Raw genomic sequence first — 19,958 nt, 5'->3', positions numbered from 1 at the left:
ACACAAGACCTCGAGAAACACCAGCAAGAGGCCACATACCAAGCAGTGGCAAGAAGGACCTGGTTGACCACAAGGGCCCTGCCTGCCAAGAAAAGCCGAGCTGTGCTCTTGAAAGCAAGCTTCCGTCGTATGGAGGCTAGGACCGGCAAGAACTGCTGAGCCGGTGTGATGTCTAGGCCTACCTGGAATCCCAAGTAACGTGTCGTCTGACCTCTAGGGATCCAACGAAACCCCAAGAAAATACCCCACTGTGAGCTGGCTCCCGGATCCGTAAGAAAACCAACTGACTTATGCCAGTTGATTTTCGCTCCAGCCGCAAGGCAAAAAATCTCTAGGGACAGTCTTACTCGCTCCAGTGACCGATCATGATGTATATTTAGCATATACAGAGATTTTCAGCTGATGTAATTTCTAGCTCCTCGCTTTGAGGTGGCTTTTCTTGTGTGTGTGTGTGTGTGTGTGTGTGTCTGTTTGATTTGTTTCTTGTTTGGGTTTGTTACTGGGTGCTCTAGACCCTATGGAAGGATAGAAATCATCAAGTCTTTGGTGATCCCATGTTTTTCATTTTTACTTTCTTTAGGCGCTCTCTATAGCAATCTTTCTATGATTGCTTATAGACAAATTGCATAGATCATGATGTATATCTATCTTATATTGAGTTTTTCTCTTTCAGTGCATATTCTTGCTCATAAGGAGAAAATGATGCTGCAATTTTTGCAAGGAGATCAGCCTAGGGATGCCATGATGCACTGTTTGCTTTTACAAATCACTACCTCTGCTTTTGGTTATTGGCAGCTAACTCAATGGGATTTTCTTTTTGGTTGTATTGATGGCAGGATCAAAGGCTCTCCTTTGGTCTCCAAAATATTATTCGATTGGAAGCATATCCTCTCCCACTTGGAATGGCATGGCCGTAACTCTTTATGGGGAAATTCTTTAAGAGTTGAAAGCATACATTAATCGAAGGTCTTTACCAGAGTCCAGCAGATTGATGCAGCCTTGCCCTTGGATTAGGTGGAGACAGATGACATGCCTATTACTTGCTCCACCTGGATGGGGGCTTTTTCCAGATTGGGAGTTCCTTTACAGGTGATTGCTTTTCATGACACACATGAGGATGCCTTAGTCTTTGATGTTTCTTCGGGGGCAGGCTGTCCAGATCCACAGAAGATATCTTGTTGGAGGTACTGTTTCAGCTAGTCAAGATAGTGGGCTTCATGGAGCATGGCTCTCTTTCACAGTGGTACTTGGATCCTGACCCGCTTCTCATCGCCCTGGGCTGATGGAGGCTATGGCTCTATGGAGGTGTCCTAATTAAGTTTTTGAAGTGGGACCCTGGGGAATGGGAAGGGATAGATGAAGGGCACCGAGAGAAGGGCATCCCCTTCTTTCGTTACACGGTCAGTAATGCCAGGAAATTCTAGTTCAGCTGTAGGGGTTGGAGGCCTACTAGAGCTCCTCATTGGGAGAACTTTCAGATTTCTGCTGACTTGCAGAAAATTTTTTGGCAGAGGCTCTTGAAATCCCACAGGAATAGAAAAATCGCTCTCTTCTTTTGGCTTTCTATTCATGATGGGATAGCAGTGAACCAATGGAGATCCAGGTTCAGAGCTGACCCTTCTTGCCCTCGTTGCCTTTCTGCTTTGGAGACAATACAACACTGCCTTTGGGATTGCAGACAGGCGAGAATCATATGGAAGGGGATGGCAAGACTTCTCAGCACTTTTATTCGCTTACCTTTCTACATGACCTGGGGATCAGTGGCTTGGCTCACTCTTTCAGGGCCCCAGGTCTTCTTTGAGAGACTTGACTCCTCTTGGGCTCTTCAAATCAGCTTTGGCACATGAATCGCCCAGCAAAGCGGTGGCAAAAGAGATTGCGGAAGTTTCAAAGTTTCTACTAGACAAGAAGTTTTTTTGTGGCGGGTGATGCTGGGGGGTTTTCCATCTGGGCACAAAGACATATTGCTCTTGCTGTTTGTCACAGATGTTTGGCTCCATGGGAATTTGTGCCTCATGTCCTTTGTCATTGTCCACGCACCCGTGATTTCTTGGGTCTACTTCGGCAGCGTTTGAGAGCTAGATTTCCTAATGCTATCTTTGGGAAGCATTTCTGAATTTTTGGGATTCACCCAAGAAGATATGGATTTGAGTTGTTCTTCACTTGGGTTCATTATTGGGCACTTTGGACTCTATGGAAGGATAGAAATCATAGGGTCTTTGGTGATCCTACTTTTTTCACTTTTCCTTTTTTTTATGCTCTCTTCAGAAATCTTTCTTTGATTGTCTGCAAACTCAAACATAGACTACAATGTATACTTGTCATATAGTAAGATCTTCTAATGATGTACTCTTGATCGCCCTATTCAGGGGAAGCTACTGTGTAATATAAAGCTTTAAAATTTTCACCCCAAAGAAAAGTGCATACACACATACACACACATACACATACATACATACATATATCTATATACAAATATTCATTTGAATAGAGCATTAAAGCAGTCTTTGCACATGGGGAAGCTACTATGCATCAGCATAGGTGGCAACAAAGATATGTTCTTTGATGGAGTTGTGTAGGAGCAACTGCTCATTGTCACAATTTTCTCTTGCACGACTATGGTCCCATTGTTCTTAATATGGTCTCTAGAAGCTTTTTGGAGTAGACATTCTGTTCAAGTTTGGTGATTGGCAGTGTAACCTCAATCTCGCCGCCAGCATGAGCCGTACAATCCAACTGTGATTCCAGCTGCTCCTTCTCGACTTCAAATCTGGACGGTGGATAGGTCAACAACGCCTTTGCACCAGATATTTCAGCCTGGTTTGCCTAGTCTTCAACAGATGATGTTGCAGCCTGGTCTTCTTACTCCTAATCCACAACCAGCTCTTCTCCCTTGTCTTCTTTCTCCTTGTTTTCCTCATCCCCCTTGTTCTCCTTATTTACAGCCAGCTCTTCTCCCTTGTCTTCTTCTTGCTCCTCTTTCTCATCCCCTTTGTTCCCCTCATCGATATCCTTGTTGTTCCCTCATCCACAGCTGCGAGCTCAACTTGGAATCCCTCCTCAGCATTAGACGTCACCAGATCAGCATCAGCTGTCAGCTGTATTTCATCAACAGTCAACTGTGTTACATCAGAATAAAAAATCAGGTCCTTCTCACCATCACCATCAATTACCATCAGTATCAATCAACATGTCCTATTTCTCACCATCACCATCAGATTTATCATGAGCATCAGAATTATCATCCACATCATCAGAATTATCATGAGCAAAAGCATTAGCATTGCATCACCACAATCAGATTTATCATCAGCATCAACATTAGCAGCATTAGCAGTACCATCAGAAATACCATCAGCACTCACATTAGCATTAGCATTAGCATTAGCATTGGCATTAGCACTCCCATCAGCATTAGACCCATGCATATGCATGCTAGAGCTCCCAAGTATGTTGCATGCATCACTCAATTTTCACTTTTTAAAGTAGCTTTCCCGATAATGCTTTGTCTGTTTACTTACAACCTCATCAAGATCTACATTACTTGCTTTCTCTTTCAGCTTCAAGTGCGCAATGCGTGCACCGTTCATCTCAATATATTCTCGCATCATGCGAGCACATATGTTATTGAGAGATTCCCATCTTGCGTACATACCATCCCAATAATGAGCCATCTTGTCCAAGGTTCATTTCTGACCTGAATGCTCGGTACAAGAGGACCCCCCTGACCAGCAAAAGGACTGTGACTAGCCCGCTGACCAGCAAAAGTCCCCTGATTAACAAAAGGATTCTGATCTTTCAAATTCCCAAAAGAAAGCATCAAGCAGGTCTTAAATAAGATTCCGCAGGGCAGTCTCTTTCTACAGCGCTCTCACTTTCTGCAAGGCACTCTCCAAAATCTGTAAATGTATCGAAAAGGTCCCTGTAGTACTGTTCACAGTCTACCAGGAGAGCCTCATTCAATTTCTCTCTGCTCTTCCACTTCGGTAGCCAAAAAATCAGCCGTGTTTTGCATTCATTTGCTCATTCAGCTTCTCAACATGAAAAAACCTGAGAGCATTCTTGTTTTTGGCTTTACAGCCAAACATGCCCTTTTCCTGATCCCTGTTTGTCCTAAGAACCCGTTGGGTGTGTGTATGTACATACATACATACATACATACATGCATATACATATATACATACATACATACATACATACATACATATATATATATATATATACATATACATATACATATACATATACCTATACATATACATATACAAATACAAATATTGTATTTGTATTTGTATATGTATATGTATATGTATATGTGTATATGTATATGTATATGTATATTATATATATTTATATTTGTATATGTATATGTATATGTATATTATATATATATATATATATGTATATATGTATATGTATATGTATGTATGCATGTGATCAGCCTTGGGCTGTTATGATTCGCTCTTTGTTACAATAAATCAATACTTCTGCCTTTGGTCACTAGCACCCCACTCAGTGGGACCTCTTACTTGGTTTCTTTCATGGTACATTGCATGGTTGCCCTTTGGTCTCCGACTTGCTTCTTGATTGGAAGCACGTCCTTTTTCACTTGGAATGGCATGGCCTCAATTCTATGATAGAAAATTCCTTGAGGGCTAAAAGCATTCATTGATCAAAAGCTTTTCAGCCTCCGTTGGCTTTACAGGAACCTAGACGTTCCTATTTTATTACTTTCAAAGGAATTACTTCTATTACAGATGTCATTCATGATGATGGAACTATTTTACCTTTTTCTCTCGCAGCCACACGGTATGGCTTGGGATCTCATTATCGTCCTCCATGGAAAAAAATTATATGTATGCTTTCACCTTTTGTCCCAATTCCTCCTTTGGAACTTTAGGATAGGCTGGAGGATTGGATTTTGACTTCTTGCGAGTCCTCCTTTCGTCCTTTGAGGCTATCTCAGATTACAGTGCCTGCATTATATAAAATCATTTTGCCTCAGGCTTGGGTTTCAGATAAGGCTTATTCTATTTGACGAATGCATCGGCCAGCTAAGTGGTGGAGAAAGAGACTAAGGCAACATTGGGCATATAAAGTTCCTCTTCGGCAACAGGTCTTCTTTTGGAGAGTTCTTTTGGGAGTTTTTCCATTTGGTCAACTATTGGCATGCAGACACATTGCTCCTGCTGTATGTCACAGATGTTTGGCTTCTCAGGAGACTATGCTTCATTTGTTCTAGTTTTGCCCGTCCTCCCGTGAGTTCTTGGATTTTCTTTGACAGCGGTTGAGAACGAGATTCCCGACTCCTGCTTTTGGAAAATTCTTATGGCTCTTTGGTTTTCATCCGCGCATTCAGGAGTTTGATCTTTCTTTGTTTGGGCTCGTTATTGGGCACTTTGGACTTTGTGGATAAACAAGAATTGTAAAGTCTTTGGTGATCCAACATTTTCTTTATTTGCTTTCTTCAAGCATTCTCTGCAGCAGCAATCTTTTTTGATTGCTTGCAGACTCGCTACATTGATCATGATGTATATTTAGCACATATAGAGATTTTCAGCTGATGTAATTTCTAGCTCCTCGCTTTGAGGTGGCTTTTCTTGTAATATAAACAATCATAGCTTTCACTAAAAAAAAAGTGTGTGTTTGTGTATTTGCTTTGTGATGCCTATCAGCCTCTTTTGCATACAAGTCATATTGATATGCATTATGTCTGGCATGCTTTTGTTGCTAGAATGCAATCAGTATTTTGGGATTATGGTAAAAACTACATGAAGAATTTAAGGGACATTGTTGCTCAGGCCAAAAATACATGCCAATCTTTGACTGAGCTGGGTCATTTTCAGCCTATATCTACAGAAGAATGCACATCTTTACATCGGACTAGACACTGTTTACAAAGTAATGATCACAGAAACATCACTAAATGGGAGACAAGAGCAAGACAGGGGGCTTTCTTAGATAAAGGTTGTTCATCTAAAGAATTTTTCAAAAGTCTACATTACAAGAGACATTCTGCAAGTATTTGCCGAGCCCTTATGCCTCATGGTGTTTGGACTTTCTCTTGAGCTCAACTTGCTGCAGCTTGTGTTGCTCTCACTTTTAGACATTTTGGGAGTGCAGATCTCCCATTCACAAGAAGTTCTTGCAGCACGGCGTACCGATTGTTACAGCATGTCTCTCCCATTCTCTCTTCTGCACAAGCTCTGGAGCTCGAAAGTCCTTTCACTGAAAGTGAACTACTGATGTAGTCAAATCCTGTGGCAGATGGAAATCTCCAAGATGGGATGATCTCACTATTGAATTATTTCTTGCATACTGGGATATCCTTAAATCAACTTTGCTACGTATGATCAATTAAATCAACACATGCCAAATTCGTAGAAAAAAGGGCTAGTAAAGCTTCTTCCCAAGAAGCAAATATCTGAATCCTTGGCTGATTGGAGGCCTATCACTCTCATGCCTGTTATTTATAAGATCATCACTAAAATGGTGGTTGATCGTATCAAGGGACATTTACATTGATACTATTGTAAATGCATATGTTGGAATAGAATATGCCAAATACACAGAGCAGGATGTCCTATTATTGCAAGTTGACATTGCCAATGCATTGGGTTTTGGCCAAAAATTGCAGCATGTTATTTATTGGCTCTACAGTGACAGTAAATCCTGCTTGCATACTATCTAGGGATATTTCTGAAGCATGGACTCTTTGTTGTTTGGTTCGTCAGGGCCGTCCACTTAGTGCACTCGTTGCACCCTTTCTTTTTGTTGAGAAGAAGGATAAGTCAGCACGATTATGTGTTGATTAAGTCACAGGGTTCATAAGACCATCTTTGCCATTCGTTGCACCTATTATTTTTGTAGAGAAGAAGGATAAGTCAGCACGATACAAGCTTATAGTGAGTAACAAATTCCCTATAGTCCGCATTGAGTATATCTGGAAAGACTCAACGGTGCAAAGTATTTTTCAAAAATCGATCTCAAGAGTGGCTACCATTAGGTCTGCATTTTCGAAGCTGACATTTCAAAGGCAACTTTCAGGACAAAGCGAGCTCATTACGAGTTCCTGGTCATGCCATTTGGTCTAAAGAATGCACCACTTTCTATATGCTGTAGCCATACATCCCATGCTTCAATACATGGATCATCTTGTGGCAACAGACATGCTGCATGGCTTGGAGATTAATGGAAGCCGAACTGTTGCTCAAGCTTATGCTGATGATTCATCTTTTACTCCTCAAAATACTCAGCGGGATCTTTCCTCCTTGATGCATGCTCTATCTTTATATGGTATAGCTGTTGGTCTTCATGTGAATTTAAGAAATCTAAGTCGTTATCATTGCATTCCAAAGACTGGCATACTCTTTTATGGCCAGGGGAAATTGTCCAACCCAACTCAGTTGGTTCGCCATCTTGGTCACCCCTTGGGCGGGATAATTACTCGTTGCCAACAGTCTGATTGGATACTTGCAAAACACAAGAAAAAGCTTGAATACTAGAAACTAGCAACTTGGCTATTGCATGTCAGGCTACGATTTTGTTGCCATATATTCAATTCTACTTGCCTTTGATTATCTTTAGCAAGGGAGATCTTACATCTTCTTCTTCTTTTTTTTTTTTCAAGAAAGAGACTTCTATTAAGTAAGAGGAAAAACCCGCGAGAGCAAGCTCAAAGCGGAATACGTCATGAAATCATGAGGATAAATAAAACCCCCTCAAAGTGAGGTGGAAAACAACCAATGCTGAGGCTGAAAGTGCCACCTCAACCCCGTAGGAGTCTCAGAGAAGAAAGGAGAATCCTTCCATTCCCTGAAAAAAGAAGCCCTCCTAGCTGAGGCTGCACGGGAGTCTCCTTGCATACTCGTCCATATGGCCATCAAGGTATGTATGGTGTCTGTCCAGATACTAGCCAATGTGTGTGAGGGATGAACCTGAGTACCCTCCAAAGCCTTTGTGCATCTGGCTCTCTAGATATGCCAGGATGCTATGCTCGCTAGAATCTCCCAAGAGGTATCCACATAGGCATGTACAGCTGCAAAAGGAAGGTGTGATACCACATCCAACGAACAAGACTCAATCTTATGACGTCGAATCGAAACGGCCCGAGAGGAGTCAAGTCTCTCCTAGAACACCTGAGGCCCTGTAAGAGAGAGCCAAGCCATTGAGCCCCATGTCATAAAGAATGGGGGGTGGGCAAAGTGACTGAAAATCCTAGCTACCCTCATCCAAATCATCCTCGCCTGTTTGCAATCCCATAAGCAATGTTGAATAGTCTCTGAAGCAGAGAGGCAACGAGGGCAAGTAGGGTCGGCTCCAAACCTGGATCTCCAAAGGTTCACTACAATCCCACCATGGATAGAAAAATCTTTCTATTCTTTGTGGGATTTTCAGAGTCTCCTCCAGAAGCACCTCTACAGACCGCAGTGATATCAAATGTCTCCCAATGAGAAACTCTGGAAGTTCTCCAGCCTCTACTACTGAGCTGAAATCTCCTAGCATTACTGACCGTGTAGCAAACGAAGGGGATGCTCTTCTCTCGATGCCCTGCGTCAATCCACTCCCACTCTCTAGGGTCCCAGTGCAAATACATAATGGGAACTCCCCCGTAGAGCCAAAGCCTCCAAGATCCGGTGGAGAGTAGTCGGGGGTCTGGGTCGAGGAACCACTCTGAATCTGATCCTTGTACCAAAAGACCTACAACCCTGATAGGCTGAAAAGCAGACTCAAGCAAGATGTCCTCTGTGGACTTGAGTAGTCTGCCACCATCCTACACCCTAAAAACTAAAGCATCCTCATGTGCATCTCGAAAGGCCAAAACCTGAAGCAGAACACCACCTCATGTGCATCTCGTAAAAGTACCTGCCCAAGTGAAGCAAGTGAGTGGCATATCATCTGTGTCTACCCAATCTGCTAGAAGAGCTGCCTCAATCTGCAAGATCCTCCCTGTACTCCCTCTGAGAGGTCCTGTCAACTGAGATTTGGTCTCCTCTGGAAGCCTGCGGAAAGCTTTCCAAGACCCCAAAGATGATGCAGGTCCCCTCTCCCACTTGGACCACTGCATGTAGAGTGAGGCACCAAGTGGTCTGCCATGATCATCCAAAATACTGTCATTCCACATGATCGGTTGCCTATCAATCTCTTCACGAGAGGAAGGAGGAATCCTCCGAAGAGTGTTCTTGAAACTGGCCCATGCTTTCAGAATGGCAACCATGAGAGGGGACGAAGGTGATCTAAGGTGTGCTGTGGTGAAGATCCACCTAATACTGTTCATCCAGTCTCCTCCTGAAGAAGGTGTGCACATCTGTATGCTGCTAATAAGAAAGACCTTCCACGGTTCTTGCCCTGGCATAAGTCCCCGCACCACCATCTTGCAGAGTAAAGCTCTGCACTGTAAATCTATATCAATAATATTGAGACCCCCTTCCTGTGTAGGGAGGATGAGGGTCTCCCAAGCCACCCTGGCTAAGGCATTTGATGTGCCATCAAGCCCTCTCCAAAGAAAATTTCTGATTGGTCTCCTGAGCTGAGTGATGTAGTCCCTAGAACAGCACCAGCATGAACAAACAAACCAGGCCGTGGCCAAGAGGACTTGGTTGACCACCACAACTCTAGAGGCAAGATCCGGCTTGGCTGAGCTCCAAAAAGGAGCTTCCTCCTGATGCTCTCCAACACGGGAGCGAACTGTTGCGTGGAAGAAATATCCAAGCCAACTTGGCAGCCCAAATACCTGACAGGCATACCCCTCTGAACCCAAGTGAATCCTATGTCAAGCTCCCAAACTGCAGTGTCCTCATCACTGATCCAAAAGCCATTGGATTTATGCCAATTTATTTGTGCCCCCGCCGCCAAGCAAAATACATCCAATGCTGTCATGAGGAGTGGGATCTCAGCAACCGCGCTGAAATGCTCCCCAATAATAGAAAGAAGTCGATGGTAAACCTGGGGAAGCCCGGGAAATCTAATGAAGAGCGAAAAGATTTCCTTATCTGCCTCCACTGGGTTGAAACCAATATCAAAGGCATCAAAGAAGATCTTCCTGTGTCCCAGGTGTAAAATCTCAGCTTTAAGCAGAGTGCTCGCAGCCTCTGGAGTGTCAAAAACAACCTGGAAAAAACCTTGTCCCAGAAGACGAACATCTAACAATCATGGAGTGAGGTCTGGGGGGAGAGCCGCAAGCATCCAGTATCTGGCTTGGGATCTGGAAGGGTGAGACCTGAAGATGCGTGCGAGCAACGTGGTAGAGCATTCAATCTCTATGTCCTTCTTGAGCTGCTGCAACTCGTCTTTAGAAAAAGTAATTGTTTTCGTGGCTGGTGGAGGTGGAGTAGGATTGGTTGACGGAATATCCATCGCCAATCGAGGTGAGGAGGCCGACTCTGACGTTTTTTGGGCTCCTTCCGCTGCTCCTTCCGCTCCAAAAAACGCTGCCCCATCAGACTCAAAAGCTGCTGCTCCTCCCCGTGAGCTGCTGCCCCCCCCCCTCTCCCTTTCAGCCAGCCCCCTCTCCCTCTCTCTCCCCTCCGCTCAGCCTGCCCTCTCCCTCCCCTCGCTTCTCCTCCTCTCCCTCCCCTTCGCCAGCCCCCTCCCCCTCTCCCTCCTCCTTCCCTACCTCCTCTCCGCTCTCCCTCTCCCCCCCTGTCAGCCCTTCCGCCCCCTCCCTCTCCCTCCTCTCCCCACCCGCTGCTCTCCCTCCCCTGCACCCTCCCCCTCCCTCGCACCCTCTCCCCCACCAGCTGCCCCCTCGCCCCTTCCCTCTCCCCGGCCCCTCCCTCTCCCCCTCCCTCCCTCTCCCGCTGCCCCCCCGCCCCCTACTCCTCCCCCGCCCCTTCCCTCCCCTTCCCCTCCCCCGCCCTCCCTCTCCCCCTCCGCTGCCCCCCCTGCCCCCTTCTCCTCCCCGCCCCCCCCCCTTTCCCCCCCGCCCCCTCTTTCCCCTCCCTCGCCCCCTCCCTCCCCTCCCCTCCCCCGCCCCTTCCCCCACCCTTCTCCTTCCTCTAACCCCCCCGCCCCCTCCTTTCTTAACCTGTCCCCTCCCTTCCTCTCCCCCGCCCACCTTCTCCCTCCCCGCCTTCAGCCCCCTTCCTCCCTCCTAGCCCGCCCCCTCCCTCCCTCCTAACCGCCCTCTTTTCCTCCGTTGCCTACCCTCTCCTTCCGCGTCAGCCCTCTTCCTTCTATCCTCTCTCTCCTACCCTCTCCTCTCTCCTCCTTTCAGGGCATCCTGGGCAGTATTTTCATGGACGGAGCTTTAACAGTGTTGGAATCGGCCTTTTCACTTCGATTGGCGAATGGATCCCCATTTAGCCAATCTCCATCCACTTCCACTGGCCGCGAGAACCATCATTTTTTCAAAAGACGAGTTGCAGCAGCTCAAGAAAGATGTGGAATTAGAGGGCTCCACATCACTTTTCGCCTGCATCTATGAGTCACATCCTTCCAGATCACAGGCTAGAGACTGGATGCTGGCGGCGTTACCAGGAGATCTCCCCCCACACCTCAGGGATATTCAGCTTTTGGGACGTGGATTCTTCCAAGTGATTTTCGACTCCCACGAGTCCACAGCCCTCGTTCTCAAAGCTAATCCCTTGGCTCTGGGTTTGAGGAGGAATTTTCTTTTGCCCTACACCTTGGGCTTCGATCCGATCGAGGAGGACAGTTAGGTCACATCACTGTTCATTAGGTTTCCTGGTCTTCCTAAGGTTTATAATCGACTTCTTGCTACTATCGAAGCCACTTTCGGAGTGGTCACTGAGATTCCCTCCCTTCCTGGCATGCCTTCTTCCTCGGCAGAGGCAGTCAGAGCAGATGGGGTGCCTCGAGTTAGGGTCATTGTCTCTGACCCTAACATCTCAGATGACCACATCATGATTCAGCGTCCAGATGGTTCTCTCTTTCGACAAAGAATCGAGATTGCAAGAAGACAGGATCAGTGCAGGATTTGCAGGACCCTTGGGCACTTTGCTAGAGATTACCCAAGGAAGAGAACATAGTTGCACGAAACGGCCGTTTCGTGGCCAGAAACGGAAACGGCGAAACGGAAACGGCGTTTCTTGAAGAAACGCCGTTTCGTAAAACCTGTTTTTGCCCTAAACCCCAAAAGGCGTGATTTCGCCGCCTGGCTCCATCTTTCGCCGCCTCCCGCCCATTCCACTCCTCCTGTGCATCCTTGCTGCTCTCTCCACCTTCTCTAAGCTCTCTCCATCCCTCCATCCTATGCTCTTGGATCAGTAGTCCTGCTGCTTTTTTTTATATCATCCATGGGTGCTTTTATTTTGAGTCTTGCATGACTCATGAGTCGTGATCATGAAATTTGTGGATCATGAATCATGATCATCTATGGAGTCTAGACATTGGATACTTTCAAGTTTCAAGTTTCAAGTTTCAACTTGTGTGCTAAGTTTAAAGTACTTCAAGCTTCTAAATTTCAGATTCTTGTAATGCCAAACTTGTTAGTCATGACTCATGATACATGTTGATTTCAGATTATTGAAGCATCATTCAAGAATTTAGAATCATAGAGGCATGAATAATGCATTGATGCTTGAAGGCTGAAGCTTCAAGTATAGATAATTGTAATTTGTATTATGTATGAGTTGCACTCTATTGATAATTATATTATGTATAAAAAATAAATTTTTATAAATAAATTGTATCATATTGCCATTTCTTCCGTTTCCGTTTTGGCGGGGCTCGGAAACTCCGTTTCTTCCGTTTCTTCCGTTTCTTTCGTTTCCGTTTCAGCTGGTAACTATGGAAGAGAAAAAGACTCAAGAGGTCTTCTGGTGCGGCTCCTCCACGTACTACCCCGTCTGCACCTCCCTTGCGGCCTGTACCACACACTCCAGGACTACCAGGAGCAGCAGGGCTCCGTGCTTCGCGCACCCCAGGACCACCAGGGGCAGCAGGGCGCCCAAAGCCTGCAGCACTCTTAGTACTACGTTGGAGAGTGGTCAGAGTGGCTCCTTTACCTCAGGAGGAGACCCTTGGTCCGGTTCAAACAGATGCCATCCAGACTCCAGAGGTGGATGTTGCTGCAGCCCCAGTTACTACAGTTCCTCATCATCAGGAGGCGCCTTAAGATGCACCAGCCCCGGTCATTTTCGTTTCTGATCACGAGGGGGCTACCGTTACTTCTCCCCCTCAGACTGTTCATGCCACAGCTGAGGCAGCAGGAGTGTTTCGACCCAGGGGAAGCTGGTCTCCTCTACTAGGTCGGGTAAGCCTTTCCATCCAGCATCCTCCAGTCGATGAGGATAGTCAACTGGAACATACAGGGCCTAGGCGGAGTTCCACACTGTCGTCGTAGGAAGCTGATCCAGAATCAGCTTCATCTAGGTGTCACTGGAGGTACTATTGACATCCTTTTTATCCAGGAACACAAATTGGATGCCAGTGATTGCTCTAAGTCCGGCAAACTGCTTTCTGGTCATACCTTTTGGTCGCCGGCCTTGGGCACCAAGGGCGTCGATTCTCCCCTTGGTTGTTGGACATGGAGTCATTATCCCCTCTAGAGCTCAGTGGATTATTCTCTTGATTGGAGGGTGTAAGGTTGGTTTCCTTAACCTATATGCCTCTAACATTAGAGGGGAACGTGTCTTTATGTGAAAGGATCTGCTCTCTTGGGCCCCCATTGTGGATTCATGGGTGATTGCAGGTGATTTCAATATGATTGAGTTACCTTCAGACAAAAAAGGGGGTAGAGAAGGAGGACTTCACTCTTTGGAGAGAGCAACTTGGGATGCCTTCCTTTCTCACTATTGTGGCAGAGATACTTGGTTGGACAATGCATTTCTTATTCAGCCACAGTCCCTCCTATTCTCTTGGTCGAATAGGAGCCAGCAAATGCCTATTCATGCACGTATTGCCAGATTCTATGTAGATGACTGGGCACTCGACAGAGGTGGATCGGTATGCATTGCTGCTGGGGTTTCCACTTCAGACCACTTTCTTGTTGTGCTAGCTATCTCAGAGCCTCACTTGAGAGGCCGATCTGCCAGCATCAGGATTCCAGATGCCTTGTACACAGAGGAGATCCTTACAGAGGCAGCCCTGCAGATATGGGTTTCTCATGTCCAGGGTGGGCAGCCATTGCCATCACAAGTAGCTGCTGCCCTTTCTGGTATTAGCGACTTCTACCTCTCAGTTGCTCGTACCAGGAGACGAGATATTCTCAGACGTGAGATTGGTGTTCGCTAGCAGTTGGCAGCTTTGCAGAGGGAAGAGCAGAAACGGCCTTCAGATGCTTGGATTCAGGAGCGCCTTACTGCAGCAAGGGCTCATCAGCAGGTATTGCTTGATCAGAGAGCAGAGTATGCCTTTCATGCACGAGAATCCCTCTGGATTCAGATGCTTACAGAAGGTCTCATTCACCTTATTCGGAAAGGAGGTTGCAGAAATCTAGTGTCCGAATGGAGGCCTATCACACTTCTGGGGACTTGTTACAAGATTATGGCCAAGGCAATCAGCCTCCGATTGCAGCCCCTTCTCCCAGATCTTATTCATCACACTCAGATGGGCTTTGTGCATGGCAGAAGCATTTTTTATAACATTTTCTTTTTCTGGGAAGCTTCAGAGTGGGCCATGCAGAGCGGCCAGAATCTAGCCATTCTACTTTTGGATTTTGAGAAAGCTTATGCCAGAGTAGATTGGGGTTTTTTGGAGGGCACCCTTCTACGTTTTGGCTTTATTGATGCTTGGATCAGAGGTGTATCCTCCTTGTACAGACCAGCCCACAGCCAGGTACTTATCGGTGGGGTAAGGGGTGAGAGATTTCAGATTTCTTGATCAATCCGTCAGGGATGCCCCCTTGCTCCTTTCCTTTTTTTGTTTGTGGTCGAAGCTATGAGTATCTATATTCGATCTCAAGCTGACATCGTTGCGCTGAGACTTCCCATTAGAAGAGAAGAGGAGTTACTTGACAGTGAGTTGGCAGATGTCATTGCAGTTTACCTGGATGCCAATCCACAGACGCTCTCTTCCTTTAGGACAGCATTGGATTTATTTTGCTTGGCGGCGGGGGCCCAGATAAATTGGCATAAATCCAATGGCTTTTGGATCAGTGATGAGGACACTCCAGTTTGGGGGCTTGACATAGGATTTACTTGGGTTCAGAGGGGTGTGCCTGTCAAATATTTGGGCTGCCAAGTCGGCTTGGATATTTCTTCCACGCATTAGTTTGCTCCCGTGTTGGAAAGCATGAGGAGGAAGCTCCTTTTTTTTACTTTGCAAGATGGTGGTGCGGGGACTTATGCCAAGGCAGGAACCGTGGAAGGCCTTTCTTATTAGCAACATTCAGAGATGCACACCTTCTTCAGGAGGAGACTGGATGAGCAGTATTAGGTGGATCTTCACCACAGCACACCTCAGATCACCTTCGTCCCCTCTCATGGTTGCCATTCTGAAAGCATGGGCCAGTTTTAGGAGCACTCTTCGGAGGATTCCTCCTTCCTCTCGCGAAGAGATTGATAGGCAACCCATCATGTGGAATGACAGTATTTTAGATGATCATGGCAGACCACTTGGTGCCTCACTCTACATGCAGTGGTCCAGGTGGGAGAGGGGACCTGCATCATCTTTGGGGTCTTGGAAAGCTTTCCGGAGGCTTCCAGAGGAGACCAAGGCTCAGTTGACAGGACATCTCAGAGGGAGTGCAGGGAGGATCTTGCAGATTGAGGCAGCCCTTCCAGAGAAGTGGGTAGACACAGATGATATGCCACTCACTTGCTCCACTTGGGCAGGTACTTTTACGAGAGGCCGGTTTCCGCTTCAGGTTTTGGCCTTTCGAGATGCACATCAGGATGCTTTGGTTTTTACTGTGCAGGACGGTGGCAGATTGCTCAGATCCACAGAGGACATCTTGCTTGAGTTTGCTTTTCAGCCTATGAGGGTTGTAGGTCTTTTGGTGCAGGGATCAGATTCAGAGTGGTTCCTCGACCCAGACCCCCAGCTTCTCTCCACCGGGTCTTGGAGGCTTTGGCTTTACGGGGGAGTTCCCATTAGGTACTTGCAGTGGGACCCTGGAGAGTGGAAGTGGATTGACGCAGGGCATCGAGAGAAGAGCATCCCCTTCTTTCGTTACATGGTCAGTAATGCCAGGAGGTTTCAGCTCAGTGGTAGAGGTTGGAGACCTTCCAGAGTTCCTCATTGGGAGACATTTGATATCATTGCGGATTTGCAGAGGTGCTTCTGGAGGAGACTCTGAAAATCCCACAGGAATAGAAAGATCACTCTTTTCTTTTGGCTTTCTATCCATAGTGGGATTGCAGTGAACCTTTGGAGATCCAGGTTCGGAGCCGACCCTACTTGCCCTCGTTGCCTCTCTGGTTCGGAGACTATTCAGCATTGTTTATGGAACTGCAGACAGGCGAGGATGATTTGGATGGGGGCAGCCAGGATTTTCAATCACTTTGCCCACTCCCCATTCTTTTTGACATGGGGCTCAGTGGCTTGGCTTTCTCTTACAGGGCCTCAGGTATTCTATAAGAGACGGGCGATTTTGGTCCGACGTCATCAGATTGAGTCTTGTTCATTGGATGTGGTACCACACCTTCCTTTTACAGATGTACATGTCTCGGTGGATACTTCTTGGGAGATTTTAGTGAGCATAGCATCCTGGCATATCTGGAGGGCCAGATGTACAGAGGCTATGGAGGGTACTCAGGTTCATCCCTCGCACACTTTGGCTAGTATCTGGATAGATAGTGTACATACTTTGATGGCCATTTGGATGAGGATACAGGGAGACTCCCGTGCAGCCTCAGCTAGGAGGGCTTCTTTCTTCAGGGAATGGAAGGACTCTCCTTTCTTCTCTGAGACTGTTACAGGGTTGAGGTGGCACTTTGAGCCTTAGCCTTGGTTGTTTTCCACGTCACTTTGAGGGGGGTTTTATTTATCCTCATGATTTCATGATGTTCCTTTCTTTTCTGAGACTCTTACAGGGTTAAGGTGGCACTTTCAGCCTCAGCCTTGGTTGTTTTCCACCTCACTTTGAGGGGGGTTTTATTTATCCTCATGATTTCATGATGTTGTATTTTCGCTCAAAGCTTGCTCTATCGAGTTTTTTTCTTACTTAATAGAAGTCTCTTTTTGGGGGAAAAAAAAAAAAAACGCTGCGGGAGAAGGAAGAGGGGGGAGACAGGAAGAAGGAACAAAAAATGCCGGGGGTAGGGAGCAAGGTAGAAGGAGGGCTAAGGCAGAAGCAGGGGGAGGGAGCAGGGTAGAGTCAGCAGGGGAGCGAGGAAGGGGAAGCGGGGCTGAGAGGTGAGGGGGCAGCTGAGCGGGAGAGGGTAGAAGGAGGTAGAGGAGCGGGAAGTAGAGGCGGGGGGGTAGAGGCGGGGGTAGGGAGCGGGTAGAGGGGAGGGGGGTAGAGGCGGGGGAAGGGTAGAAGCGGGGGGAAGGGGTAGAGGCAGGGGGAAGATCAGTTTGTGTTCACTCCATGCTTTCCTTTCAGTTTACCAACACAGAAATCATAGAGTCTTTTGTGATACTACTTTATATGCGTGTGTGTGTATGTATGTATGTATAAAGAGATATATTAGCATTGTTTGCATCTAGTAACTCTAGAATTATGTCACTTTACAGGAAGATTGAGTGGTTAAGGCTCACAGCAGCTGTAGAGGATTCAAATCACATTCAAATCCAGGTAATATGATGCATATGTTTTAGTGTTAGATGACAATGCTACATACCTCATTAGGACTGACATGTATTATTGTTCCAGGACTACTTGAAAGAAAAGGTGGAGAAATTAGAGTTTCGAGATTCCATCATCAATATGTGTTTAGGGTTTGACCACCTTATTGTGGCGACCACCTCTCAGGTATCTTGTGGTTAATTGTAATATATTTTTACTGGGTCTATTGCCCTTCATTAATCCATCAATTTTTTAAAACCTTCATCACATTCTGGTAAATAAATTCAATGTTGCCAGTGTCTTTAATTCTTGAGCGCCTTACCTCTTCCTTTTGTTGACCCTACTATTCTCTCCAATGCTGTCATCCTTGCTTCATTGTCTTTCGTTTGTTAATGTAAGGCATTGAGTCATGATTGATAGCTAATACCTCACTCAATTATTCATGCACTAACAATCGTGAATTCAAATCTAAAGGTTATGAGAAACTAGGAACCAAGAAGGAAATTCGATGTATCAAAGAGACCAAAACACTTCAATTATACTATCAAATTGAGCTCATCCGCCGGACCGGGGCTTGTTGCTCTTACAAAACACATCAATTGGCCATAATGGCTCTCACACAACCATGTGCTAACTCACATTGCGAAAGACGATAAGCTTTCATAGCTAGGAACACCACATAACCGCCAAGAGAGACCGCCTCATCGCGTGCTTGCCAGCAGCTCCCAAATCTTCAACCTCTAGCTCTGTGGAGACGCCGAATGTCGCATATCCTCCCTGAAATTGTGGAGGTCGACTCATGGATCCGCCTGGAGAACACGAAATGAGGGCGGTTCATTGTCTACTACAACTACGTAGGTAGTTGCATGCAATGAAGCCACGTGGACATTCACCATGTCTAACCACACATAAGACACCTTAACTATGTAGAGGAGCCCACGAGGATGAGCACTAACTCCAACAGTCCCCCCCTTAGCCGAAATGAGGGAGAACGATTGACTGTGTAAACAAGACAACTACTCATGAAAACTTAAAGAGCAACACCAACAATATGCTCACAAAGAGCTTACATCAAATGATTACAAAGAGGTTGATAAAAAATGCTCACAAAGAGCTTAAACAAGATGGATCACAAAGAGCATGACTCATCTAGAAAGCAAAATCCTGATCATCACAAAGATGATCGACCTCAACGAGCATAGTTGTCTCGTTCTTGTTCTGGTCTTCCTCTGCTAATGCCTTATCTTTGGTCTGCTTCAACTGTTCATCAGGTTGCCTAGTGTAGCAATACTTCCCTATGTGCCCCTCCTTCCCACAATAGTTGCACTTCCGAGTATCAGGTGAACTTCTTCTTTTTGTCAATGGCAGCATACACATTGTTGTCATACAATGAAATATTATTGCACTTCTCCTCACTATTTAGCGTCCCTATACAATCGAGAAAATCCATGTCATCATCAAGGCACAATACAAGAACTCTCTCTCCATACTGCTCCAAGGGTAAGCTTCTTAACAAGATTGCCTTCTTGTCTTCATCCTCGACCTGTGCTCCAAGATCTCTAAGCTACCTCAGTAGAGCTTGCATTCGGTTCAAGAATACTCCCAATGTCTCAGACTTGTTCATCTGTAGGTCAACTAGATCTTGTTTTAGGTTTGGCTCTGAGTGCTTCATACGAACTCTAAAAAGTGTTTGCAAGGTTTGCCGATTCTCTGCTGACGTGGCTTTGACATTGAGATGATGGAAGTACTCGGGTCCTAGAGCTCTTCCCATATAGCCTATTTCTTTCTCATCTTTCTGCTCCCAGATAGGAATCTTCTCAGCATCATAAGAGCGGTTCTTCGGTTTCTTCTCCGTGCCAACAACTATATGCCATAAACCTTTTGGCATGTAGAGTAAACGTGTGGCCAATTGCGCCATGATGCAAAATGTTTGCCATTGAAAGTCACCAGTGTAGCACCATGCTTGTCCTTCTTCAATGTGTCCATTGTTACAACCTTGCAGGATTTAGGAGAACTTAGAAACATGCCTCAGCTAGGACGTCGAGGCAGGATCTCTTCCTTTGACCTCGATTGCTTCTACGTCTTCTTACAACTGGGATGATCGACCACTTTTGAATAGGTTTCCTACACATGCATGAGACACAGCGTGTATAACAGCTCACAAAACTTCCGATCACCTGGCTCTTCTACCACTGATGGCTAAATACCTCACTCAATTATTCACGCAACTAACAATTGTGAATTCAAATCTAAAGCTTATGAGAAACTAGGAACCGAGAAGGAAATTGGATGTATCAGAGAGACCAAAACACTTCAATTATACTAT

At 45.9% G+C, this 19,958-nt stretch overlaps 1 protein-coding gene across 1 annotated transcript in view; it reads left to right on the top strand.

The window, feature by feature from the left end:
* Positions 1-19,958, top strand: part of LOC147899065 (uncharacterized) — a 205,116-nt gene that overhangs the window by 59,928 nt on the left and 125,230 nt on the right. Inside the window, exons 10-11 of the mRNA XM_087378640.1 lie at positions 17,581-17,641; positions 17,720-17,818. Of these exons, the coding sequence (XP_087234766.1) occupies positions 17,581-17,641; positions 17,720-17,818 (160 nt within the window). The remainder of the gene's footprint in view (positions 1-17,580; positions 17,642-17,719; positions 17,819-19,958) is intronic.

This window comes from Dipteris shenzhenensis, chromosome 8, assembly GCF_047967505.1.
Source record: "Dipteris shenzhenensis isolate YYH24624 ecotype China chromosome 8, Dip_SZ_1.0, whole genome shotgun sequence".
NCBI classification, from domain to species: domain Eukaryota; kingdom Viridiplantae; phylum Streptophyta; class Polypodiopsida; order Gleicheniales; family Dipteridaceae; genus Dipteris; species Dipteris shenzhenensis.
Note: the sequence above shows the minus strand (reverse complement) of the source record. Positions and strands in the feature narration are given on the sequence as shown.